General features: G+C 41.1%; 1 protein-coding gene across 2 annotated transcripts; it reads left to right on the plus strand.

Moving 5' to 3' along the window:
- Positions 1–27,545, plus strand: CAPSL (calcyphosine like). 2 transcript variants are annotated; one of them, XM_077462862.1, is made up of 6 exons: positions 1–129; positions 7,372–7,508; positions 11,295–11,472; positions 15,174–15,383; positions 19,014–19,117; positions 23,276–27,545. In XM_077462862.1, the coding sequence occupies exons 2-5, from the start codon at positions 7,372–7,374 to the stop codon at positions 19,113–19,115; spliced, it is 627 nt and encodes a 208-aa protein (XP_077318988.1). In that variant the 5' UTR covers positions 1–129; the 3' UTR covers positions 19,116–19,117; positions 23,276–27,545. The 2 variants fall into 2 exon arrangements, with proteins under 2 accessions (XP_077318988.1, XP_077318989.1); XM_077462863.1 differs by lacking the exon at positions 19,014–19,117.
- Positions 27,546–27,948: the final 403 nt, after the last annotated feature.

Here is a 27,948-nt window from a genome sequence, read left to right on the forward strand (position 1 = left end):
CAATGACCAGGGGGGAAAACTTGGAGTAAGGGGAGGTCCTCTTCCACCTGTTGAGTGAGAGCTGCGTCCATAGTTTCAGGAGGAAGGCTCTGGCTGCTGTTAGGAGGATCCTCACCCCGAACCTCGAAGGTGATATTATCGATCGCAGTTTTATACGATATGACTTTGTTTTCACTTTTCTATCACTTCTCTATTCATTGTAAGACATCTCTCTGTATAAAGCACCATAGTGACTAATGCAATGGCAGGGATGTGTAATGATGTGTGTGTACTCTGTGTAGAATATTAATACCACACTGTGGGGGGATCCTATGTATACTGGGGGGTAGAGCTGTCCCCTGTGTGTGATATTCACCTATATATTCCATTATATATATCATTCACTATTCACTAGATATATTGTATATCACCGCTCCCCATATACATGACATGATATGATGTATCATCTATATAAGACACATGAAGAGTAATGATATTACCTATATAACATATATGGAGAGTTGTGATGTCACCTATAGAAAATGTATGGAGAATAGTAACTTACCTATATATAACCTATGGAAAGTAGTGATATCACTCATATAAGATATATGGAGAGCGGTGAGGTAATCTATATAAAACTATTTAAAATAAATGAAGAGCAGTATATAGAAAGTAGTGATGTCACCTATATAAAGTATATGGAGAGTAGGGATGCCATTCATATAAAATATAAGGACAGTAGCGATGTCGCTTAATTAAAATATATGGAGAGAAGGGCTGTCATCTATATAAAATATACAGTGAGTAGGGATATCACTCATATAAAATATAAGGAGAGTAGTGATGTCACCTATATAAAATATATGGAGAGTAGTGATGTCACCTATATAAAATATATGGAGAGTAGCGATGTCACCTATATAAAATATATGGAGAGTAGCAATGTCACCTATATAAAATATAAGGAGAGTAGCGATGTCACCTATATAAAATATATGGATAGTAGCGATGTCACCTATATAAAATATATGAAGAGCAGGGATATCACTCATATAAAATATAAGGAGAGTAGCGATGTCACCTATATAAAATATATGGAGAATAGCGATGTCACCTATTTAAAATGTATGGAAAGTAGTGCTCACTTATACAAATAGATTGAGGCTAGTGATGTCACCTACCCTGTTTCCCCCGAAAATAAGACCTAGTGTGATTGTTGGTGATGGCTGCAATATAAGCCCTACCCCCCAAATAAGCCCTAGTTAAAGTCCTCATAGGTCATATTTTCAGGGATAGGCTTATTTTCGGGGGAAACAGGGTAGGGCTTATTTGGGGGTAGGGCTTATATTGCAGCCATCACCGACAATCACACTAGGTCTTATTTTCGGGGAAACAGGGTATATAAAGTATACAGTATGGAGAGTAGCGATGCCACCTATATAAAATATATGGAGAGAAGGTATTTCACCTATATAAAATATACAGAGAGTAGTGATATCACCTATATAAAACGTGTGGAAACTAGTGCTTCCTTATATAAAATAGTTTGAGTATAGTGATATCACCTATATAAAATGTATGGAGAGTAGTGCTCACTTATATAAACTATACTGAGTATAGTGATGTCATCTATATAAAGTATACAGTATGGAGCGTAGGGATGTCATCTATATAAAATATATGGAAAGTAGGGATGTCATCTATATAAAATATACTGAGATTAGGGATGTCACCTATATAAAATGTATGGAGATTAGGGATGTCACCTATATAAAATGTACGGAGAGTAGGGATATCACCCATATAAAATGCACGGAGAGTAGGGATGTCACCTATAAAAAATGTACGGAGAGTAGGGATGTCACCTATATAAAATGCACGGAGAGTAGGGATGTCACCTATATAAAATGCACGGAGAGTAGGGATGTCACCTATATAAAATGTACGGAGAGTAGGGATATCACCCATATAAAATGCACGGAGAGTAGGGATGTCACCTATATAAAATGCACGGAGAGTAGGGATGTCACCTATATAAAATGTACGGAGAGTAGGGATGTCACCTATATAAAATGTACGGAGAGTAGGGATGTCACCTATATAAAATGTAGGGAGAGTAGAGATGTCACCTATATAAAATGTATGAAGGGCAGCAAAATCCCATCTATGCATGGTGGTGATGTCATGTCTATAATACATATAGACAGTGGTGGTGTCAGCAATGTCCAATGTAATGTATTCAGTGACTAGTGATGCCATTGGTGTGACATGTCTCTGTTTGTACAGTGGGGAGGACACCACAATCTCCATATAGAAGTAGAAGACAATGATAGCAGTGCATGCTGGGATGGACGTCTATAAATGACATGGATTTATGACATATAATGAGGTCAGGTGACCCAGCTGTGCATCGTACAATGCAAATAATCCCTGGAGAACTATAGGCTTCTCTTCTCCTACTGGAATCACAGGCATTCCGTTGTCTGGATTATAATTCTTCACATAATATTTAACCGAGTCTATTAATCAATAATACGGATATGAGCTGTGTAAACAGAAACATTTAACCGAGCAAAGGCACATAATATTAACCACTTTCCTTACTGGCCACTTAAACCCCCTTCCTGCCCAGGCCGATTTTCAGCTTTCAGCTCTGTCACTCTTTTGCCCCACACACATTATCAGATTTTCTGTTGATTTTTGTCTTCAGATTTACCAAAACCATGTAGTGGAAGGGCCTGCCTGATTGCATACAAATTGAAACTCCTAAGGTTTGACCTCATATTATATGGTTTTGGTAAATCTGAAGGAAAAAATCATCAGTCTGATAGTGTGTATGGGGCTTTTGGATGAGAATTGCGCCGTCATGCTACAGTGTACCCAAATTACATTTTTATCATTTTTTTCACACAGATAGAGCTTTCTTTTGGCGGTATTTACCGTAATTGCTGCTGGGTTTTAATTTTTTGCTAAATAAAACAAAAAAGACCAAATATTTTGAGAAGCAAAACTGTTTCATAGTTTGTTATAAAATTTTTAAAACAGGTAATTTTTCTCCTTCATTAATGGGCGCTGATGAGGCTGCACTGATGGGCACTGATAGGCTGCGCTGATGGGCGCTGATCGGTGGCACTGATAAGCACTGATGAGGCGGCACTGATAGATGGCATTGATAGGTGGCATTTATGGTTGGCATTGATGGGTGGCACTGAAAGGCACTGATAAGAGGCACTGATAGGTGGCACTGATGAGCACTGGTAGGCACTGGTAGGTGACACTGATAGGCAGCACTGATCTGTGGCACTGATTATGAGACACTGATGGGCACTGATTGACAGCACTGGTGGGCATTGAAGGGTGGCACTGTGAGAACTGGTAGGTGGCACTGTGGGCACTGGTACATGGAACTGTTGGGTACTGATACGTGGCACAGTGGGCACTGGCAGCTTACACTGTTGGGCACAGAGAATGCAGCCGCGCCTTTCTGAGTGAGGGACCAATGTCCCTGTGACAGAAGCCGGTGATCGGCTTTTTTTTCCCCCTCATGCTGACAACGTGAGGGGAAAAAAAATACCGATTACCGAGCTTCTGTTTACATCACGCCATTGACTGACAGCTGATCAAGTGGTAAGGGGCCGGGATCAACCCCTTACTCTGATCTGTGATCACCCAAGTCTCATAAACTGGGATCACAGAGCGCGCCGCATGCGACCTGCAGCGTTTGCGACTCGCAGCTTAGGCTTAGGCTCCAGCAGCAGCTGTATGTCAGCCTGGGCTTCCCAATGGTGACAACTGCAGAATATGTCTGAGCAGTTCATATGGAGATTGGTGTAGTGTAGTCTCCACCAAAAGGCAGAGTGTTGTCATCTGATTACAGGAAGTGCCTGAATAAGGACTTTCATGGCAGGATCACCAGGTATTATTACAATAAAGATGGGAGGCGGAGTTCCTATTTACAGTATCTCAGAAAAGTGAGTACACCCCTCACATTTTTGTAAATATTTTATTATATCTTTTCATGTGACAACACTGAAGAAATGACACTTTGCTACAATGTAAAGTAGTGAGTGTACAGCTTGTATAACAGTGTCAATTTGCTGTCCCCTCAAAATAACTCAACACACAGCCATTAATGTCTAAACCGCTGGCAACAAAAGTGAGTACACCCCTAAGTGAAAATGTCCAAATTGGACCCAATTTGCCATTTTCCCTCCCCGGTGTCATGTGACTCGTTAGTGTTACACGGTCTCAGGTGTGAATGGGAAGCAGGTGTGTTAAATTTGGTGTTATCGCTCTCACTCTCTCATACTGGTCACTGGAAGTTCAACATGACACCTCATGGCAAAGAAATCTCTGAGGATCTGAAAAAAATAATTGTTGTGTGAGTCTTCCTGTCTCGGTGACAATCACTTCCCTCATTTCTTCTATGGGAATCAGAGACAGGAAGTGACTGCAAATATCCCCAATGGGGTCACAAACAGAAGTAAAAAGTCCTTTTTCCAACTCAGTGATTCTGTTTTCGAATTTCTTTTATTTTTTTCTGACATGTCCGTGTTATATCTTTCACTTGGATGTTATTGTACTGAGTAAGGGTATGGAAGGGTATTTGTACTTAGAAGAGGGTCACCTCTACCTCTCAAATGTCTCTTGCCTCCTTTTTGGGGAAGAAATATGATATACTGTATATGGTTGTAAGGATAAGCACCTAGGGGATATACCTTTTATATATGCATTAATATTTTGGTGTCTACGAAACCCATAAGGTTTCTTATTATTTTTCCTTTTCTTATTCTATGAATATTAGCTGGGTTTTCGATTGTGTTGTATTGTTGTTATGATTCTGTAAATTAACTCTTGGGCCAAAAACTCTTGGGCATGGAGTTCACCAGAGCTTCCATATGAGGATGCCCCACAGATGCTCAATAGAGTTTAGGTCTGGAGACATGCTTGGCCAGTCCATCACCTTTACCCTCAGCTTCTTTAGCAAGGCAGTGGTCGTCTTGGAGGTGTGTTTGAGGTCGTTATCATGTAGGAATACTGCCCTGCGGCCCAGTCTCTGAAGGGAGGGGATCATGCTCTGCTTCAGTATGTCACAGTACATGTTGGCATTCATGGTTCCCTCAATGAACTGTAGCTCCCTAGTGCCGGCAGCACTCATGCAGCTCCAGACCATGACACTCCCACCATCATGCTTGACTGTAGGCAAGACACACTTGTCTTTGTACTCCTCACCTGGTTGCCGCCACACACGCTTGACACCATCTGAACCAAATAAGTTTATCTTGGTCTCTTCAGACCACAGGACATGGTTCCAGTAATCCATATCCTTAGTCTGCTTGTCTTCAGCAAACTGTTTGCGGGCTTTCTTGTGCAACATCTTTAGAAGAGGCTTCCTTCTGTGATGACAGCCATGCAGACCAATTTGATGCAGTGTGTGGCGTATGGTCTGAGCACTGAGAGGCTGCCCCCCACCCCTTCAACCTCTACAGCAATGCTGGCAGCACTCATACGTCTATTTCCCGAAGACAACCTCTGGATATGACGCTAAGCACATGCACTCAACTTCTTTGGTCGACCATGGAGAGGCCTGTTCTGAGTGGAACCTGTCCTGTTAAGCCGCTGTATGGTCTTGGCCATGTGCTGAATCTCGGTTTCAGGGTCTTGGCAATCTTCTTATAGCCTAGGCCACCTTTATGTAGAGCAACAATTATTTTTTTCAGATCCTCAGAGTTTTTTGCCATGAGGTGCCATGTTGAAGTTCTAGTGACCAGTATGAGAGAGTGAGAGCAATAACACCAAATTTAACACACCTGTTCCCCATTCACACCTGAGACCTTGTAGTCATATGACACCATGGAGGGAAAATGGCTAATTGGGCCAAATGTGGACATTTTCACTTAGGGATGTACTCACTTTTGTTGCCAGCGGATTAGACATTAATGGTTGTGTGTTGAGTTATTTTGAGGGGACAGCAAATGTACACTGATATACAAGCTGTACACTCACTACTTTACATTGTAGCAAAGTGTAATTTCTTCAGTGTTGTCACATGGAAAGATATAATAACATATTTACAAAAATGTGAGGGGTGTACTCACTTTTGTGAGATACTGTGTATACTGCTGATGAGAAAAGTTATTTAGCAGTTTATATTTACTATAATAATTGCATGTCCATATAGACATTAATAGGAAATGGGGGGAATTGGGGAGAAAAAAATAAATATGGATGAAAGAACCTACACATAAAAGACCTCAAAAGAAAAAATGTGTGGGTTCAATTGGACTTTTTAGGCATAAAAAAAGTTGTAAACACAACCAATATAATCAAGAGAGCTTATCTCTATTTATTATCAAAACACAAAATATAAACAGTCAATAGAATAAAGTAAAAAAAGGGGAAAAACTTTTTTTACAAACAAAGAAATTTTGTTCCTCCTTATACATACACATTTATGACCTAATAGATATCCTGTCGAGGGTAATATAGTTCACTTAAAATTTCCAAAAGGAAAAACAAGCTACATATTTATATAAATATAAAGTAGAGGATATCAACCATACAGTCAGAAATTACATATGTTCTGGTGCTCTACATGTTTCGCGTCTAATAGATAACGCTTCTTCAGGAGCTGATACAAGTGTTATTTCTTCAAATATATCCCAGGAATGGGGAACCCAGACCAGCGAGGCAGGCACAGGGATTGCCAAAATTTCGGGCACCCATTTTTCCAAAAAAGGAAAACAGAGGGGGAAGGGTGCAGATTTGATGGTAGATGAAGAAATAAGTATACAAATTGGTGGGATCACTTCAAGATTATGTTGAGCCCTAGAGCTTCAAACCTACGGTTTTAGTAGGTATTTATAATCTGTAGGTAGCCAGATGGTAAATGGTGATAGATACTCTGGGTATCCCCTGAGCTTTAAATATAGTGATCCCCTCCACAGACAAATGGCAAGCCAAATTCCCACTGGGTAAAGAGGGAAGAGGAAAGGGGGAACCAAGAAGGCAGACTCCTCAGCCCATTCACCCCTACAGTGTTGGTTGTTTTGTAAAAGTTATGGCCGCTTTTACAAAACAACCAACACTGTAGGGGTGAACGGGCTGAGGAGTCTGCCTTCTTGGTTCCCCCTTTCCTATAGTGAATTCAGGGTCCTGGGTTTAGTAACACTTTAAATAATAAGTTGCACTGAGTAAGTACAACTGGATAACACAAAAATGGTGTCTGTCTTCATTTCAGGTTGCAAAGCAAGAAAATGTGATTATTTTAAAGGGGTTGATTCTTTTCAGTACCCCCTGTATTCATTCTTTCCCACTCTATCCAAAACTGTTGTGATGATTCCCAGTGTTTTTAGGGATTGACCTCTCTGTTTCTTCCATATCCCACAGATGTCGGGTACAGCAAGACATGATCGAGAGATGTCTATGCAGGCAAAGAAGAACCTGACTACTTGCACAGATCCATTGGAAAAACTTAGATTACAATGCCTGTCCAGGGGCTCTGCTGGGATCAAAGGATTGGGAAGGTGAGCTGGGCAGCAACGCTAAAATAGCAGTCAGGGGTCTCCATAAATTAACGTTGGAGTCTCATTGGGTTCCCAGATATGTTTGATGTAGCTTGGTGCAGTCTTATGCCCCGTAGAAATAAGCAGACATTGATCGGACATTCCGACAACAAAATCCATGGATTTTTTCCACCAGATGTTGGCTTTAAAATTGTCTTGCATACACGCGGTCACACAAAGTTGGTTGGAAATTGTGAACGCCAAGAATGCGGTGACGTACAACACGTACGACGAGCCGATAAAAATGAAGTTGAATAGCCAGTGCGGTTCTTCTGCTTGTTTCCGAGCATGAGTGGAACTTTGTGAGTCGGAATTTCCAACAACGGATTTTATTGTCGGAAAATTTGAGATTCAGATCTCAAATTTTGTGTGACGGAAATTCCAATGGAAAATGTCCGATGGAATTTCCGATAAAAAAAAACTCCTGAAGTTGGGCTTTAAGAACACTAATGCGGGGCATTAGTGTTCTTAAAGCCCAACTTCAGGAATAAATAAAATCTTTGCAGTGCCCCACATTGAAGAGGCTGAGAGGCTGTATTACTTACCCTAACACCACTCCAGGCAATGTTGTCCTCTTCTTCTTCTCCTTCTCTGGGCTGTGGGTTCTCCCTCAACCTCATTACATACAGTGCAGGGGTATGAGGTGGCAGGAGTGCGACCACCCCTGAGAGTGCCTTCATGAGGCGGCAGTCTTTACAGATCTTCTATATTATACTTTTCCTGAAAGCGCATGGCCAAACAGGATTTGTTTCATTTTGAAAATATCATGAATGAACTCAAAGTTAGGGATTTCTGATACTGCCCCATCCCGAAGAAAATATTTAAAGAACCAGTCCACCCAAAAGTGATATTTGTTCAATGGTGGAGCCTGGTGGAGAAGTCAACCTCTGCCTCAATTTTAAAATCTACCTTGAGTGTCCCTGCTCACCTTTGTGTTTTCCAGCTATGTCTTTTCTTACATTTTCCATAATATAAAACACATAAAAACCCAACAGGGAGAGTAGGAGGCCCTCAGTGTGGTTATATCAGATGTTTAGAGCCAGAAACTGAGATGTCACCAGTAGAATCTTTGACAGAAGAAACTGTCAGTGGGTTTATCTCTCCAGCATCTACCAAACACTTATGCCTGCGGACTTTGGAGTGGAGGTCCACTGGAATTTCAAGCGAATGGATTTGCGAACGGATTTGCCCACACACGGTTACTCCAAAAGTCCGACGGATTCGAGCGTGATGATGTACGACCGGACTAGAATAAGGAAGTTCATAGCCAGTAGCCAATAGCTGCCCTAGCGTCGGTTTTAGTCCGTCAGACTAGCACACAGACGACCGGATTTTTCGACCGAACTTGAGTCTCTTGGAAAGATTTGAAACATGTTTTATTTCTAGGTCCGTCGGACTTTTGGGAAAGAAAAGTCAGCTGGAGCCCACACACGATCGAATTGTCCGATTCCTAGTCCGTCGAAAAGTCCGATCGCGTGTACGCGGCATTAAATAGCAAAAGTTTTTTAACCACCTTAATACTGGGCACTTTTACCCCTTTCCTGACCAGGCCAATTTTCAGCATTCATTGCTGTCGCAGTTTAAATGACAATTGCACAGTCATGCAGCACTGTAGACAAACACGCACAACTAGAGCTTTCTTTTGGTGGCATTTAGTCACCACTGGATTTTTCATTTTTTTTTTTTTTTTTTTGCTAAATAAATAAAAAAATACAAATTTTTCTTAGTTTCTGGCATAAAATTTAGCAATTAAATAATCATTCTTCATAATTTTGGACCAAATGTATTCTGCTACAGTTCTTTGGTGAAAATAAACCAAATCAGTGTATATTATGTAGTCTGTAGGAAAGTTCCACAAACTATGGTATACAGCAGGGATATGCAATTAGTGGACCTCCAGCTGTTGCAAAACTACAAGTCCCATGAGGCATAGCAAGATTCTGAGAGCCACACGCATGACACCCAGAGGCATGATGGGACTTGTTGTTTTGCAACAGCTGGAGGTCCACTAATTGCAGATCCCTGGTATACAGTATATGTGAAAAGTAATCAGTCCTGATGTACTGACACATAGCTCCCAACTGTCCCTAATATTGAGGGACTGTCCCTGATTTGAAACAAAGTCCCTCTGTCCCTCTTTCCTGTTCATTTGTCCCTCATTTTGGTCTATATAGTTGTATATAAAATGCACTATTTTTATTTTTTTTTCTTACGTACTGTCACCAGTGCAATACAGTGTCATCATATAACTGGTGTAGTGGTGATCAGGGACACTAACTGGTGACAGTACGAAAAAAATATACATATATATAATTTTTTTTCAAATAATTTTTTTTTTATTGTATTTTTTTCTTTTTTTTAACACACTGTGACCAAAGCAATATAATGTTACCACAATAACATTGTATTACTCTAGGGAAGTGATCAGGATTTTTTTTCTTTTTACACATTGTGATTGCTTATAGCAGTGTATTTAATTGCTATAAGCAAGCATTTTACTGAATAAAACTGATTCATTCAGTCTGTTTTGTTGTGATTAAAGTGGAAGTAAACTCCCCTATCGTTTTCAGCCAAGGAAGCTGCCATCTTTGCCTCTGTTTAATCTTCAACTGCTATGGTGCTGCACATGTGATTCGTTATGACATCAGCCATTGGATGGTTTGATAGTTTGGCTGACAGCACAGCCAATGTGCAGTTAGCATTCCCGGCATGCCTTTTTTTTTAACTGTTTAAATCAGGGGTCTCAAACTTGCGGCCCTCCAGCTGTTGCAAAACTACAAGTCCCATCATGCTTTTGCCTGTGGTAGTCATGCTTATAACTGTTAGCCTTGCAATGTCTCATGGGACTTGTAGTTTTGCAACAGCTGGAGGGCCACCAGTTTGAGATCCCTGGTTTAAATCGATGGGTTTACTTCCACTTTAACTGTGATTGGCCAGAGCTAATCACATGGTACAGATAGGCTATGATTGGCCCTTTCTGTACCATGTGATCAAATAGACCAATCACAGCTAACAACACAATTGTACACAATGGATGGCATGAAAGGAAGCCATCCATTGTTTACAACTGTCTTGTGACCTGCTGTGATTGGTCACAGCGGTTACCTCACATGGTACCGGCAGCGAGCCGGTACACTGATCAGTGACAGATCATGCCGCAGCGTAGCCCTGAGGCCTCGTGCGAGATGCGATCCGGGAGGACGTTATATGCCAATCACACAAAAACGCCTTGTATTCACTGAAAAAAATGCAAGGTGTTCTGTGAATGGTGGAAGTGCCAAGTGGGCAGGCATTTCACAGGTGGTGGGGAGGACATATGTTGCCTTCTCATTGCTTGCTTTAACCGTGAAAATGCGTTTAGTAGCAGTGTTACCTGAATGCAACAGGGGGGATAATTTAAGCTGTGAAGCAAAGCCTCAGCATGTGTACATACCTGTACAGCCTTGCAGCTTAAGGGGGATTGATTTGTGTAGTTTTCTCGTTTGGGGTTGTGGTGCATTGGAGCCACAGCTGCAGCATCATTTAGCCCATGAGCATGCATTGCATAATATGCTCTACACAGCTAAATGCATGTAACTGCGGTCACTGGGGCTTGAGTGTGTATGGGTATTTTTCCAATTATTGGCGGTTATTCGCATATAGCCACGCACGGCGCATTCTGCCCCTGGAGGAATTCTGAAATTGTATTACCGGTTAGATAAGCCATATAAAAAATATTTCTTATTGTGTTTTCTTTCACTGCCGCAGAGTATTTAAGATCATGGATGACGATAACAGCAGGAACCTGGATTTCAAAGAGTTTTTGAAGGGCCTGAATGACTATGGAGTGATGATAGACAAAGCGGAAGCTCAAAATCTTTTCGGTCTGTTTGACAAAGATGGTAGCGGAACAATAGACTTTGATGAATTCCTGGTCACTTTAAGGGTGAGTATCCTGTGATAATGTATCTTATTTAACCACTTAAGGACCAGGCCTCTTTTTCAGACTTGGTGTTTACATGTTTTTTTGCTAGAAGATTACTTAGAACCCCCAAACATTTTATATTGTTTTTTTTACTTTTTTTCACACCGTATTTGCGCAGCGGTCTTACAAGCGCACTTTTTTTGGAAAAAATTCACTTTTTTGAATAAAAAAATAAGACAACAGTAAAATTAGCCCAATTTTTTTTTATATTGTGAAAGATAATGGTACGCCGAGTAAATTGATACCCAACATGTCACGCTTCAAAATTGCGCCCGCTCGTGGAATGGCGTCAAACTTTTAGCCTCAAAAATCTCCATAAGCTACATTTAAAAAATTCTACAGGTTGCATTTTTTGCGTTACAGAGGAGTTCTAGGGCTAGAATTATTGCTCTCGCTCTACCGATCGCGGCGATACCTCACATGTGTGGTTTGACCACCGTTTTCATATGCGGGCGCTACTCATGTATGCGCTCGCTTCTGTGCGCAAGCTCGTCGTAACGGGGTGTTTTTTAAAAAAAAATTTTTTTTCTTATTTATTTTAATTGATTTTATTTATTTTTACACTGTTTAAAAAAAAAAAAATGGATCACTTTTATTCCTATTAAAAGTCCTCAGATCTCATATTTGGGCTAAAATGCAACAAAAAAAATAAATAAAAGAAAATCTGACATTTAAAAAAAATATACCTTTAAGAGGTATGGGCGGAAGTGACGTTTTGACGTCGCTTCCGCCCTCCTATGGTATAGAGACGAGTGGGGGCCATCTTAGCTTCACTTGTCTCTATGCCCAGCAGATGAAAGGACCCGATCGCCTCCGCCGCTACCGACGGCTCCGGTAAGCGGCGGAAGGTGCGGGAGGGCGGCGGGAGGGGGGGTGGCACCTCTCCCGCCGCCGATAGCGGTGATCTCGCAGCGAATCCGCCGCGGAGACCACCGTTATCATACAGCCGACCGCCGCCTGAAGAGATGGATATCTGGGTTGTGGCAGCAGCTGCTGCCGTTACCGAGATATCCCTCTTCAAAAATAGGACGTACACCGTCGTGCTGCGGGCGGCAAGTGGTTAAAGGATCAGTCCACCGAATGGTGATATTTCACCACTTCAAGACCAGGCCTTTTTCTGACATTTGTTGTTTACAAGTTAAAATCTGTATTTTTTAAGAAAATTACTAAGATCCCCCAAACAATATATATATATATATATATATATATATATATATATATATATATATATATATATATATATATATATTTTAGCAGACACCCTAGAGAATAAAATGGCTGTCGTTGCAATATTTTATATCACATTGTGTTTGCACAACGGTCTTTCAAACTACATTTTTTTGGGAAAAAATACACTTCAATTAATAAAAAAAAAACGAATCAGTAAAGTTAGCTCAATTTTTTTTACATAATGTGAAAGATGATGTTACGCTAAGTAAATAGATATCTAACATGTCACGCTTTAAAATTGCGCACACTCGTGGTATGGCGACAAAGTACAGTACTTAAAAATCTCCATAGGCAACGCTTTAACAGTTACCTGTTTAGAGTTACAGAGGAGGTCTTGCACTAGAATTATTGTTCTCGCTCTAATGCTGCGTATACACGGTCGGAATTTCCGACAGAATAAGTCAGATGGGTGCTTTTCATCATATAGTCCGACCGTGTGTGCACCCTGACTTTTTCCTTTGAAAATTCAGACAGACTTAGATAGAGAACATGTTCTATATATTTCTGACGGAAAAACCTTCGGAGTTTATTCAGACGGGAAAACCGGTCGTGTGTACAGGGATGACGATCACAGCAGTACCTCACATGCGTGATTTGAACACTGTTTACATTTGCAGGCGCAACTTCCGTATGCGTTTTATTTGGCGTTCAAGCACGGAGGAATGGGGCACTTTAAAAAACATTTTTTTTTTTCTTATTTATGTATTTATTTATTTATTTATTTATTTATACACTGTCCCTTTAAAAAACAAATTTCTGATCACTGTTATTGCTGTCACAAGGAATGTAAACATCCATTGTGACAGTAATAGGCAGTGACAGGTACTCTTTATGGAGGGATCCGGAGTCTAAATGCCCCCAAACCCCTCCTCTGCACTTAAAAGCCATTCTGGCAGATCCCACAGAGATTTTATGGTAAGTTGGAATCAATATTGGGTTGATTTATTAAAACTGGAGAGTAAAAAATCTGGGGCAGCTCTGCATAGAAACCAATCAGCTTCCAGGTTTTTATGTCAAAGCTTAACTGAACAAGCTGAAGTTAGAAACTGATTGGCTGCCACACACAGCTGCACCAGATTTTGCACTCACCAGTCTTAGTAAATCAACTCCTATGATTCAATGAAAGCACTTTCAATATCAGAAACAAGGATATGTGCACTTTTAAACAAAAGGCATTCTTTTGACCCCCCTACTCTGCTAACCTAGTCATTGCATGCATGTGCACAGCCTATTGGATTTGTTTACTTCTCGCTGTCGATCTCTCATGCACCAGTCTCGCTCCTGCACAGTTTTGTTCCATAAAGTTCTATGATTGCAAGTTAAAGCAGAACTAAACCCTCCTACTGTTTTCAGCCATAGAAGCTGCCATCTTAGCCTCAATTTGATCTTCAGCTGCCATGATGCTGCACATGTGATCATTTATAACACCAGACATTGGATGGTTTGACAGTTTGGTTGAGAGCACAAGCAAATGGAATAGTTACATACCCAGCATATACCGGAATTTAAACTGTTAAATTGATGGGTTTAGTTCTGCTTTTTATACATCTATGGAGTGGGGAAGAAGAAGGCTAGGTTAGCTCAGTGTGGGGGGGGGGGGGAAACGTCCACTAAGGCCCCTATTCACACTGGCGGCGGATCCGTCCTCTGAGCAGGGGTCCTCTCCACTGATCCTCGCTGAGCAGACAGATGGCAAGGCCGGGTCCACCCAGCATCAGTGCACACAGTCTGCTGTCCTCTATGGGCTGTTGGATGGAAACAGACCACCTGTCAGTTTCCATCCGACTGTTGTCTGTTTTTAGTGGACAGAATCAGATTTGATGTCTGCATGTGTCAGCGGACAGATGTCTGCTTATCTGCCACTCCATAGAGAGCAATGGATGGTCTGATGACCCAATTGGTCCGTCAGTGTGTCCTATCCTTTAAGAAACCTAATTATCCCCATAGCATTGCAATTGGCAGCTATATTTGGGTGGGGTTGAGACAATTGTGTCCAGTGTATGGGTCAGGTCTGACTGATTGAAAACAATAGGCTCCCTAAAAGGCTGACTTGCAAAAGTCATTAAAGGATGATTGTACTTTACACCAACCCAGCTCAGACCATTGTCTCTGCAGTGATGTTAATAGTATGCCATATCTCTTCTGCATGTAGATCTTGCTTTTCAGCTGCATGGACAGCCAACTGCCACTGCAGCCTGCATACTGCTTATGTGAAAGTCCCATGAAACCACTGAGAAAGGAGATGAGACCTGTAGAGGGGATTAGCTGGGAGGGGGACGTTTGAGTCTCCGTGGTTTTCCTGTAATGCTAATCACCAATGTATTGAAGAGCACTAGATTCTTTTTAGAAGTGATAACTAAGTAGAATATAGATTTTACCACCGCCTATTGATGAAGATGCTCAGAGGCCTTTTCTTTTTATACGATGCCCAGCCACCAATGTCCAATGCAAGGAAAGAGATCATCATGCAGGCGTTTAGGAAGCTCGACAAAACCGGAGATGGCATTGTGACTATTGAAGATCTACGGGGAGTCTATAATGCAAAATACCATCCAAAATACCAGAACGGGGAGTGGACAGAGGATCAGGTCTTCAGGAGCTTTCTAGATAATTTTGACTCTCCCTATGATAAAGATGGACAGGTAAAACCCTTCTTTCTTTCTTTTTGTCTCTCTTTCTCTCTCTCCCTCCCTTTTTTCCTTCCCCTCTTTCCCTTCCTTCCTTCTGCCCTTCTTTCCCTCCCTCTCTCCCTCCCTTCCTTCCTTCTTCCCTTTTCTTTCGTATCCTTCCTTCCTTTCTCAATTCTTTCCCTTCCTTCCTTCCTTCCTTCCTTCCTTCCTTCCTTCCTTCCTTCCGCTTCCTTCCTACTTTCCTCAATTCTTTCTTTTTTTCCCTTTCTCTCTTCTTTCCTTCCCCTATTTCCTTTCCTTCCTTCCTTTCTTTCTTTCTTATCCTTCCTTCCTTCCTTCTTTCTTATCCTCCGTTCCTTCCTTCCTTCTTTTATATCCTTCCTTCCTTCCTTGCATTACTGTGCTGTCTCTTGCAGTTGTTGATCTTACCGTTAATACACTCCTTTCGACAATTGTTGTCCAATTTTTCGGCAGACAATGGTTTGACATCAGATTTTCGTATGGTCAGTACACAAATCCATTGCACAAAAGTACAAACATGCATGCTCGGAATCAATGCTCATCAAACACGAAATCAGCAGAAGGAGTCCAAAGGGTGGCACTCAAGAGCTGAAATTCCTTGTAGTACGTCACTATGTTCATGTTTGTGGCACGACAATTGTGTACCGTTAGTATGCAATTCAAGATCCTGGCACACGCCCTTTTGACAAAAACGTTCGGTTGGCCAACAAACGTACCGTGTGTACGAGGCTAAAGCCACAAACACGAATGTAGTGACGTACTATGAGTAATTTCAGCTCTTGAGCGCCACCCTTTGGGCTCCTTTTGCTAATTTTGTGTTTGGTGAGCATTGATTCCCGAGAATGCATTTTTTTTACTTTCGACTTTTGTGTGATGGATTGGTGTACTGACCATACGAAAATCTGAGGTCAAACTTTAATAGCCTGTCATCCAACATTTGTTGGTAGATAATTGGAAAACAGTTGTCAAAGGAAGCGTACTAACAGTAAGAATTTAGTACAACAGTCTGTCAACAGGCAATCCCCTGCCAACAATCGAACCGCTTGTTTTGCTCCCTTATTATAATTTTAGCACATTGTGCTGTCATTCTTATCATCTCAGCATTTCAGTAACAATGAATATCACTACTGAAATAAATGTTGCCAATATTGTAATGTACTAATATCCACAGAAAGGGGACTTTAAATGTGCTAACTACCACACAATAAAAAAAAAAAAACAATTCATTTTATTAAATCATTAAAATCAGCTTAAAACCAAAGACCATAGTAAGGTTCAACAATGACAGACTGAATATTACATATTCCGTACTACAGCAGATGCAACAATCTCAACATGTTTCGCCAATTATTACAGCTTCTTTAGCAGTTTATGTAGCAAATGTTACTGTATACTGAACCACATTGATAGAAAATGATGGAAATTAACTGTTTCTGTTTCAAAATTTGGAACCAACGTTTTGATGACCACAATGCAACCAATGAGATGGCCATAGGAGACACAATAGATCTAAGAATAGGGACCATCTCTATTGTCTGCAGACCCTGTCTCTGCTGATGGACTTTTTAACTAAACATGTGTATGGGAAACAGGGTGTCGGAGAATTGGAATTGAATAGAAAACTGGTTACAGGGGCACATCCAAAGGGTGGTGATAAATAATGTGTACTCAGACTGGTCTGGAGTGGTAAGGGGGGGGGGGGGGTGCCCCAAGGCTCTGTTTTGGGACCAATTCTGTTTAATGTATCCATAAATGATATAGAGCAAGGGATAAATATAGAGGAAGGGATAAATATAGAGGAAGGGATAAATAGCTCAATCTCAGTTTTTGCGTATGACACAAAAATAAGCAGGGCAATAACTTCACATCAGGATATATACATTTTACAGAAAGGCCTGAACAAAATAATGGAGTGGGAAATTACTTGAAAAATGAAGTTTGGAGTGGAGAAATGTAGGGTAATGCACTTGGGGGCTAAAAACATAAATGCAAACTATTCACTAGGGGGAGAATCTCTGGGGAAATCAAGGATGGAGAAAGATCTGGGGTCCAAGTAGGTGACAGACCCCAGACCCGAGGTGCAATAGCATTCAATGTCAAGCTGCAGCTACGAAAGCCAACAGAATATTAGCAGGCATAAAAAAGGGGATATACTCCAGAGATAGAACAATAATCCTGCCACTTTATAAAACTCTGATTAGGCCACATCTGGAGTGCTCTGTCCAGTTCTGGTCACCAGTCCTCAGAAGAGATGTGTTGGAGCTTGAGAGGGTCCAAAGAAGGGCAATAAAATTAATAAGGGGATTGGAGGACCTCAATTACAAGGAAGCACTACAAGCACTACATTTATTCTCGTTAGAGAAGAGACGCTTGAGAGGAGATATGATATCGATATACAAATACTTTAATGGGGATTCCAGCTTAGGAAAAAACGATTCAGTCTCAGGGAGTGTAAGAGGACACGGGACCACAGAATGAGATTGGGGGAGAAGCGGTTTAACCTAAAGCTGCGCAGGGTTTTTTTTCACTGTCGGGACGATAAGGATTTGAAACTCTCTTCCACAATTGGTGGTGGAAAAGACTCTTGGATGTGCATCCTAAAGAACACAACATACAGGGATATGGGAAATGATTATCGACAGTGACACACACACACACACACCTACACAGGTTAATCTGGATGGATTATTGTCTTTATTCAAACCTACCTATTATCTAACTATGTAACTATGGAATGGTCCTCGTGGGTCCAGCATTGGAGCCACAAGGAGCATTCCAATTCTTAGACAAAAAAAAAAAAAAAAGACAAAATATCACTCTAAGCCCTTGTACACACGGTCGGAGATTCCGACGGAATGTGTCCTATCGGACCATTTTGTCAGATAATCCGACTGTGTGTGGTATGCATCGGACTGTTTCCGTCGGAATATCCGTCTGACCCAATTTTCCAACTTGTTGGAAATATTTTCCGACAAACTGGTCCGATCGGACATACTCCGATCATGTGTAGAGAATTTTGATCGGACAGAGTGCCACGCATGCTCAGATCAAATTCCTACACCAAAGCTATTGGCTACTAGCGTGAACGTAGTCCCATCGTAACGAAATAACGTCATCACATTCTGAACGATCGGATTTTCCGACAACTTGGTCCGACCGTGTGTATGCAACAGTTTCGGACACAATCCGTCGGACAAAATCCGTCGGACAAAATCCAACGGATTTGGTTGGCAGAATGTCCGACCGTGTGTACAAGGGCTTAATGTGTTTTTGTCTGTACCTCTTTATCTGCTCTACTGGAGTTTCCCAGAAATTTTGGGTTTGTACAGCCTTACCACCTTGAAAGCCCTGCTCAGTTTGTCTGCAGAAGCTAATCTAATGTTTATAATATGGTAAACTAACTGGACTTTTCACAGGTACCTTCTAGGATGCCATCAGTATGAATCAATTATAAACATGAAACTCTTTGTTCATATTGTCACAACTACACTAATGTTTCATCCTAACAAACTGTCATTCCACCCATTTTTCAGCAAGTTGTTCCTTCCATAGTGGATTATTTCTTGCTAAAAGGGGCAAAAAAAGGTTTCTTCATTTTTTGTTGTCTTGTGACCATGACAGGTGACTCCGGATGAATTCACTAACTACTATGCCGGAGTTAGCGCATCAATCGATACCGATGTATACTTTATCACCATGATGAAGAACGCCTGGCGACTATAAGTGTATGGGATCAATAACGCACAGTGTTATATTACTAACACATCATATCACTCCACCTGTTTTATTGTCACTGTGTGCATGCTGGTGTGACACCCATACTAACCACTAACCGTACTACGTGTGGCTAAATATGTTTTATTTCAGGTTCACGTGTGGAATTAACCTTATTCATCAGTTAATTACCTTTCTGCTTAACACTAACATTACCAAAATGTTTTCTCATTGTGTAAAATTGTATATTGTATAAGTGCAACAGTCAAAACCTAGAATTAAGCATTGAAGTGCTTACAGGGGAGCAGCCTAAAAAAAAATAGTGTGCTTCTTGAATCTCTATTGGCCGTTAAGCATCAGCCAGTAGAGATATGATGAGGAACGATGAGTAGTATATCACTGCACAATAGAGCTCCATGAATTTTGGGGTCCTAGAAATAAAAGATCTGGGTTATAGGTTAATAGAGGAATAGAGGAGCCTGCAAGGTGTCAAGATTCAAAAAGCCCACAGATTTTCTTTAAAATAAAAAATATATATACATACTGTGTGTATATATGTATGTATGTATATATATATATATATATATATATATATATATATATATATATATGAAAAATTTTAGGTAGGTGGGAAAAATAGTTGCAAATGAAAAATGCTTTCAGAGATAGAAGTGTTAATAGATTCTTTATCAATTAACAAACTGAAAAATAAATGAACAGAAGAGAAATCCAAATCAAATCAATATTTGGTTTGACCACCCTTTGCCTTCACACCAGCATCAATTCTTCTAGGTACACTTGCACACAGTTTTTAAAGGAACTTGGTAGGTAGGTTGTTCCAAACATCTTGGGGAAGTAACCACAGATCCTTCTGTGGATGTAGGGTGCCTCATATAATTCTGTCTCTTCATGTAATCCCAGACAGACTCCATGATGTTAGAATCAGGTCTCTGTGAGGGCCAAACCATCACTTTCAGGACTCCTTGTTCTTCTTTACACTGAATATCATCTTTAATGACATTGACTTTATGTTTGGGGTGGTTGTCCTGCTGTACAATCAGTTTGGGCCACACAACCCACTCTGATGGCTTGGCATGATGGATAAGTATCTGCCTGAATTTCTCAGCATTGAGGACACCATTGATCCTTACCAAATCTCCAATTTAATTTGCAGCAATGCAGCCCAAAACTTGCAAGGGACCTCCACCATGCTTCACTGTTGCCTGCAGACACTCATTATTGTACCGCTCTCCAGCCCTTTGGCAAACAAACTGCTTCCTGCTACAGCCAAATATTTCACATTTTGACTCATCCCTCCCGAACACCTGCTGCCATTTTCTGCAACCCAGTTCCTATGTTTTCTTGCATAGTTGAGTCGCTTAGCTTTGTTTCCATGTAGAAGGTATGGCTTTTTGGCCACATTTCTTCCATGAAGATCACTTTTGTCCAGACTCCTCAGGACAGTAGATGGGTGTACCTGGGTCCCACTGGTTTCCGCAAGTTCTGTGCTGATGGCACTGCTGGACATCTTCTGATGTCGAAGGGAAGTACACATAATGTTTCTTTTATCTGCTACATTAAGTTTCCTTGGCCGACCAATGTGTCTACGGTCCTCAACGTGGCCCATTTATTTGCTTCCTTAAAAGAGCTTGAACAGCACATCTTGAAACCCCAGTCTGCTTTGAAATCTTTGCCTGGGAGAGACCTTGCTGATGAAGTATAACTACCTTGTGTCTTGTTGCTGTGCTCAGTCTTGCCATGGTGTATGACCTATGACATAAAACTGTCTTCCACAATCTCATCTTAGTAGCAGGGTTTGGCTGTTCCTCACCCAGTTTTAAAACCTCATACACAGCTGTTTCTGTTTCAGTTAATGAATCTATTTCAACGTACATACATACGTGCCACTGTGCCAACGTATATTGTCGCGCACTGGTTGGCAAGCGGTTAATATTGCGATTTCTCTTGCTAAACCAGAACAAGTATGCAGGTACTCGTAACTTTTCTTGTCAGTTTGCAAACTTTAAAGGCTAAGTTCACCTTCTCCATAAAATAGCCTATGTAGTCAAGGGGCCCCTATTACAAATCTGTGCAGCCCTGTAAAATTATCATTCTTTGTATTGTTTTACCTGTAGGCCATTCGGGCCCCTTCAGAAGACTGGCTTAAAAAACTCCTAGTTAGCAACCCAACGCCCTGTTTTTTTGCTATGACATGAAAACCATTGGATGCTCACTCCCAGCATTCCAGGAGTGATAAACATGAGGGGTGCTAACCAGCATGCTAACTCAGGAGCCAAGCTTCTGAATGGGCTACATGTAAAACAATAAAATTAAGCTATATATATATATATATACACACAGTTGTGCTCAAAAGTTTGCATACCCTGGCAGAAATTGTGAAATGTTTGCATTTATATTGAAAATATGACTAATCATGCCAAAAAACTGTCTTTTATTCAAGGATAGTGATCACATGAAGCCATTTATTATGACATAGTTTGTTGGCTCCTTTTAAAATCATAATGATAACAAATCACCCAAATGGCCCTGATCAAAAGTTTACATACCCTGGGATGTTTAGTTTTGGTACAGACACAGAAGGTGGCACACACAGGTTAAATAGCAATTAAAGGTTAATTTCCCACATGTGTGGCTTTTTAAATCACAATCAGTGTCTAGTCAATGAGTTTGTTAGCTCTCACATGGATGCACTAAGCAGGCTAGATACTAAGCCTTGGGGAGCAGAAAAGAACAGTCAAAAGACCTGCGTAACAAAGTAATGGAACTTTATAAAAATGGAAAAGGATATAAAAAGATACCCAAAGCCTTGAATATTCCAGTCAGTACTGTTCAATCATTTAATAAGAAGTTGAAAATTTGGGGATCTCTTGATACCAAGCCGAGGTCAGGTAGAAATGGTTTCCCTTCTGAACAGGCCCAGATTGTAACCACCTATGGCTGACTTAAGAGGGAATTTCCCTTCACATTTGAGAGATTTTTTTTATTACTCTGTTGTGTTTTTGGTATAGGAAGTGAATTGAAATCTTCTATTTTGAGTTTTATTAATCTGAAACAGAAAGAAAAAGTATAGGCTTTGTATACTTTTTAAATTTGATGTTTGAGTTCACTTCAGTTTAGCGAATATCCGTTAGGCTGGGTTCACACTACTGCGCATTGGATGCAGGTTTCTCTGCAGCCAATTCGCATGTCAGGAGATAAATTGCACAGCAGTCCTGTGCGTCTTCTGGTCCGTTTCAGGTCCGAATTCAGCCAAAAGTTCTGACTGAAATTGGAGCTGAAATGGTGAACAGGGACGCATTGGACCCCTGCTGTGAGCCGCAACATGCAGCAGTGTGAACCCGGCCTAAAGAGAAATTCCAGGTATGGATATTTTTACCTTCGTCCAAGTTGAACCAAGGTAACTATATATGTACCTTACCTGGGCGATGCCCCTGGAAGCTGGAGAATACTGAAGTAGACACCACTTCTCCACTGATCTCCACTTGCTTAGCAATCTCTAAATGGCCCCCATGCTGAGAGGCCATCCTATGTTCAGAATGCAGTAGGGTAATATCTTGGCACGGGGCGGTACCCAGAAACAAGTGGAGATCTTTGGAGTATTGGTGTCTTCCAGGGGCATCAGGCCCTGGTCCAAGTTGAACCATTGTAACTAACTGTGTGTATAGTATATCCATACATAAAATTCTTCTTTAATAGTGAAAAGTCTGTGCAGACATAAGGAAACGAATGAGGCTGCAACTGCTATTTATAAAGTTATTTATATTGGCTTGCGTTACATTTCTCAGATAAGCAATATTTTCAAGGGGACTTCAGGAAACACTTAAAATGTGTGACCTCGGATGTACATTTACATGGAGGTTCCCACCTTCCCAAACCAGCCCAGGATCGGCACTTACAGAATTTGCATGTACTACTACCCCCTAGTGAGATCTAGTATTCCAATTCCTGGTGTACTGACCCAGAACAAATCTACAAATCAGGATTTCTGAGTTCATTGGTTACGTATTCAAGGTTAGGCAAATAGCTAATAATGCATTAACTAGAGTGAAACCCAACCCCTCCCTGAAAATATTGACATCATGCCCTCAGGAAATTGCCCTCCTCCTCATTGCTGGGTCTCATTTGCTCTTCTGCATTTCTTGTTCCAGGTTACAAAAGATGAATTTTTAAACTATTATTCTGGAGTCAGCGCCTCGGTTGACAGCGACGTCTACTTTATATTGATGATGAAGAATGCCTGGAAATTGTGATATACATAAATATATTTTTATACTGTGTTTTAATTGCAAGAGACTTTATGCAATACCATGAGTTGGTTGAACTTCTTTCCCTCATCAGTCAATTTTTTTACAAATAATTTTTAAGGGATTTTAGAATGGAAATACCTAACTGAATTTATACGTCACATGCTAGATCTGGACAGGGCTGGAAAATTCAATAACTGTCCTAATGTATTAGTGTGTATCTTGATTAGGAAAAAGTACTTATTTAGGTTCCCTTCTATGCCATATGTGGATGTTTTGGGTCTAAACCCTGTGTAAGCTCCATGTGGGAGGGTATTAAGGGTTACTGATGTGTCCCCTCCATCATGTGACAGTATTTGGGCCTGGTAATTGGCTGATCATGGTCAAGCACTGCAAACTGAGAGGAAGGTGAGAAGGTCAAATGATCCCTCATACCGGAGAATACTAAATTAGCAAAGTGACACACTGAACTCCAGAAAATCGAATGTAAGATCCTTTATTCCAAATGTGTATTTCCTAAGAAAACTAAATAAATAATAACAATAAAAAATTCTAGGATCTAATAAGGTCTAATAAGGTTATCAATGCAGATATAGTCGTTATTTCCGACTCTCTTCTGTTCCTGCCCAACCTTGTGTATTCCAGCCCCTCCTGGATCATTAACCAAACAAAAGCACCACTCCGAAGCCTGGTACATACCACCCATCGACTCAAACACTTGTTGCCAGGTGCTGGCTTGTGAAGTGAGCATGTTTAACTCAAAGAGCTCCAATATTAAAAAAGTAGCAGAGTTGCATGCGGTCTAAGTTAACCAAGGAACCCAAATGTAGGGAGTCGGCTTCAGCTCAATCACCTCCCTCAAGCCATGTCCCTTTGACGCATTTCAACTCTATAGGGCTTAGTTGTAGAGGTTTAACTTTGGTCACCTCAAACTATGTGCGGATCTGCTACTTGATCGATATGTAATCTCTTTCAGCAAATCCCGTTACATTCTTTAAAATATAAAGTCCTTCCAACAGGGAAGATTGAAACCCCTCATAATGGGCACAGCAGGTGTGCACAACCAGGAACTCATGTGCTTAGATCCCACCAATAGAATTACCCAGAGATATGACAAAGTGTTACACTGTATACTTCAGATGTAAGATTAGCAGTTAGGCTACATTCACATGGGCAGACAGGGGTGCATAGTTTGCTGCAATCAGAAGGTGCTAAACGCCGCCTCTGGACACAATTTTCTGTGCTATGGCCTCGTATAAACTGGCCTCTGACTAGCTGTGGTCAGTTTGTATGTGGCCTTTTTTACTGCAGAGATGCAGACCCTGGATGCACATAGGGGTTGGTCGGAGGTTGCATTTGAATGTAACCCCTTTAGATGAGTGGTTACATGGGAACAGTGGTGGCACCAGTTATTACTTTGTCAGTCACTGCAGAGAGCTATTTCTAATCACACACAGTGGGGGAGATTTATTAAGGTGGAGAACACAGAATCTGGTGCAACTGTACATAGTAACCAATCACTTTCTAACTTCAGCTTGTTCAATTAAGCTTTGACAATAAGGCCGGTTCACACAGGTGCGCCATACGCTCTGACATGGTCCTACCTTGGCCCTACTTCCATCCGACTTGAATGAACAGGGTACAATTTTGCTCTGACTTTGAGATAGTCCGACCTGTTCTTTGATCAATCAAAACAATCCCAGTGTGACATAAATTCCCTTTTCTGCTGCTGTATTCGCCATGTCAGATGTCACAAGTTGGATTTTTAGGACGACCATCTGACTTCAATGATATTGAATAGGCTGAACGGACCAAAGTAGTGCAGAAACCGACTTGTGTCGGACCAGTGAAGACGGCCCTCATAAGGAACCATTGATTTGTACACGTCATGCGACATGAGCTCCCAAAGTTGGAGCATATGTTGCATCAGTGTGAACCGGGCCTTATCAGGGTTTCAGTTTGCACAGCTGACCAGACTATAAGAAGGTCAACCATTTTTCTTGATCTTCTGGAGTTTGTCTTGACTTTAATGGCTAATTTTTTTTCCATTTCTATGTGACAGTGTGGCTAGTGGAAACTGCAAGCTGGGAGTTTCTAGATATCTTTTTGTGATCTTCAGTGGTTTCTAAGCATCAGTCATCATGGTATAGAATTTATTAAAGCAAAATAGTCCAGCAAAAGATGAAATAACAAATCCAACCTTTGCTACAAAATACACCTTCAATCCAGAGATTTCCCATGCAGTACTTTTTTCTGTCACTAGATGTCCTCTGTCTAATGGTCAGCATCATTCAACCCACTTCCTCAAAGCCCAGGTTGTCCTGGACATACCCCCAGCCTGTGAGTGAACAGTGAAAGGAGAAACAGCGCAGTCATTAACTAATCTCCCCACCTTTTTTGCTTTCTCCTCCTATCAGCATGCTACTTATCAGCACACAAACTGATTGGCTCCATGTACTACTTCTTTCTCTCACATTCCAGCTCTGCGATATAGAGGCTGATAGTGGGTCACACTGAGGTCCTTTGAAGGCTTGCATTAAAAACAAAACAAAAAAAACGCACTAATGATTACAGAGCTGCATTACTTTGTGCCTTTTATATCTGCCTAGAGTTCATCTTTGACGTTGCCTTTACCTTATTTGGATTAAGCCCTAAAGAGTTCATTGAGTTGACCTTTGAAAACATAATACTAGTAGATCAACTGGAAGGATGATCAAACCTTTCACATGTTCAGATCCCTGCACACTGGGATGACACATATGATGCTACAGGGAGAAAATGGCCTTCTTTGATTAGCACAAGTTTTTTGTTTTTAAGATTTGGATTATACTGCTGTTTTTGCCCTTGGTGACCACACAGGCAGTAAGGGGAATCTGTGGGGGGAACAAACAGTAATAGAAATCTAACAAAGATTCTAATGATTCCTCTTTCCATAAAAAGCTGTTGCTAGTTTTGGCTAGAATTGGCATTAACTCTACAACTATAAAAATAAAAAGTTTCATTAGTGGAAATAGCACTTCTCCTAGGCTGGCCATACACTGATAGCTTATAAAGCAGATTCCTCCATCCATGCTATATAGCTGGGATGCACGAGCCCCCCCTGCTGGCCGATTGAGTCACCCACAAAGAGATTCCCAACCAAAATTTGCAGAGGGTATAGCCAAGTTTACTCCCATCTAGTAGCCAGTTAAGGTTTTATTAACCATCTCTCTACTGTCATATTGTAAACAAATGGCGAGAAGGTTTCAGTTTTTGGAGTGCTATTTATGAATGGCACTTCAGAAATAGTCCTCAGGCTTACAGCACTCAGTGCCTACACAGGGGCAGCGAGGAGAAGAAAGTTGGCCTTGTGTAAGGTCTGACAAGGAGTTTACAAAGGGCTTTACAATTACGGCTCCAGCAGAAGAATAAGAAAGTGTGGTACAATTAAAGCATAAGTTCACCTCTTTGTAAAAAAAAATAATAAATGCACAAATTATTGCAGGTAAAAAAAAAATTATTGTTTGGAGGTTCTGGGCACTATGGGTGTTGCTGGATGCTCAACAGCAAGCTTTAGGGTGCGGCAGAGTGCTGGGATGCTGTAGGCACTGAGAGCTGTAAGGGGGTCTAGTGACACTGTGGGAGGTTGTGGGGCACTATAAGAACTGGGAGGCACTGTGGGAGGTTAGGGGATCTGGAGTTAGCTGGAGGCCTGGATGGGAGGCCACGGCCTGGTGGTTGAAAACCACTGATCTACAGAGCCCATCATTTTGTCTTGGGGGGGGTTCATTATAAGGAACAGCAGCCAAGCAGCTCAGAGCGATGCAGAAAAGTCTTAAAAGCCGGGAGATTACGAACCCTACTCTGAAATACATGGAAACTAACTAAGCTGATCAGTGATGGTAAAAGCACCACTATCTCTATGGACTATCATTGTAGGCAAAATGATGGGGTTTCTTGTACAAGTCTATGTCTATCAATTTATTGTACAAGTATGTCTATCAGTTTATATACACCTTTCTCTATTATATTTTTTACATCGCTAATTGGGATTTGTTCAACCAATGAATGTGACTCTTTTAACTCACTGTTGTATTTATTTGTCCACAATGTCTGTGATTTTTGGCCATTGCTTTTTTTTATTGTGATCTCTCTGTGTCTGTGAAATAAAATTGCCAACTGTCAGTAAAAAATCCATTGAGAATGGTCTCTGTCATTGTGCAGGCAAAAAACATTTTGATTTCCGCATTAAAGTGTAACTAAACCCTTCTATCATTTTTTTGCTAAGGAAGCTGCCATCTTGGCCTCTGTTTGATCTTTAACTGCCATGATGCTGCACATGTGATCCGTTATGACACCAGCCATTTGATGGTTTGGGTGAGAACACAACCAAAGTCACAACCCGGCATGTGCCAGGAATGAAACTGTTAAATCGATTGTGTCGTATTCAGGGTATGGCACATATGGCAAGTGCCATGGGCGCCATATGAAGGGGGTGCTCGTGAGTGGCTGGGCAGCAAGCAGTGTTGCCAACCACGGCCACCCTTATTTTTTGCAAGTTTCTGGAGCGGCCCGACCGGATCCTGTATTTGGCCAGC

Source organism: Lithobates pipiens, unplaced genomic scaffold, assembly GCF_037356315.1.
Source record: "Lithobates pipiens isolate NorthernLeopardFrog02 unplaced genomic scaffold, aLitPip1_a1.2 Scaffold_3, whole genome shotgun sequence".
In the NCBI taxonomy this organism is placed as follows: Eukaryota; Metazoa; Chordata; class Amphibia; order Anura; family Ranidae; genus Lithobates; species Lithobates pipiens.

Coding starts and splice junctions, on each gene's coding strand:
- CAPSL (XM_077462862.1), top strand. CDS start 7,372: ATGTCGGGTACAGCAAGACATGATCGAGAGATGTCTATGCAGGCAAAG. Junction 7,509..11,294: donor GGGATCAAAGGATTGGGAAG/GTGAGCTGGGCA, acceptor TCACTGCCGCAG/AGTATTTAAGATCATGGATG. Junction 15,384..19,013: donor CCTATGATAAAGATGGACAG/GTAAAACCCTTC, acceptor TGACCATGACAG/GTGACTCCGGATGAATTCAC.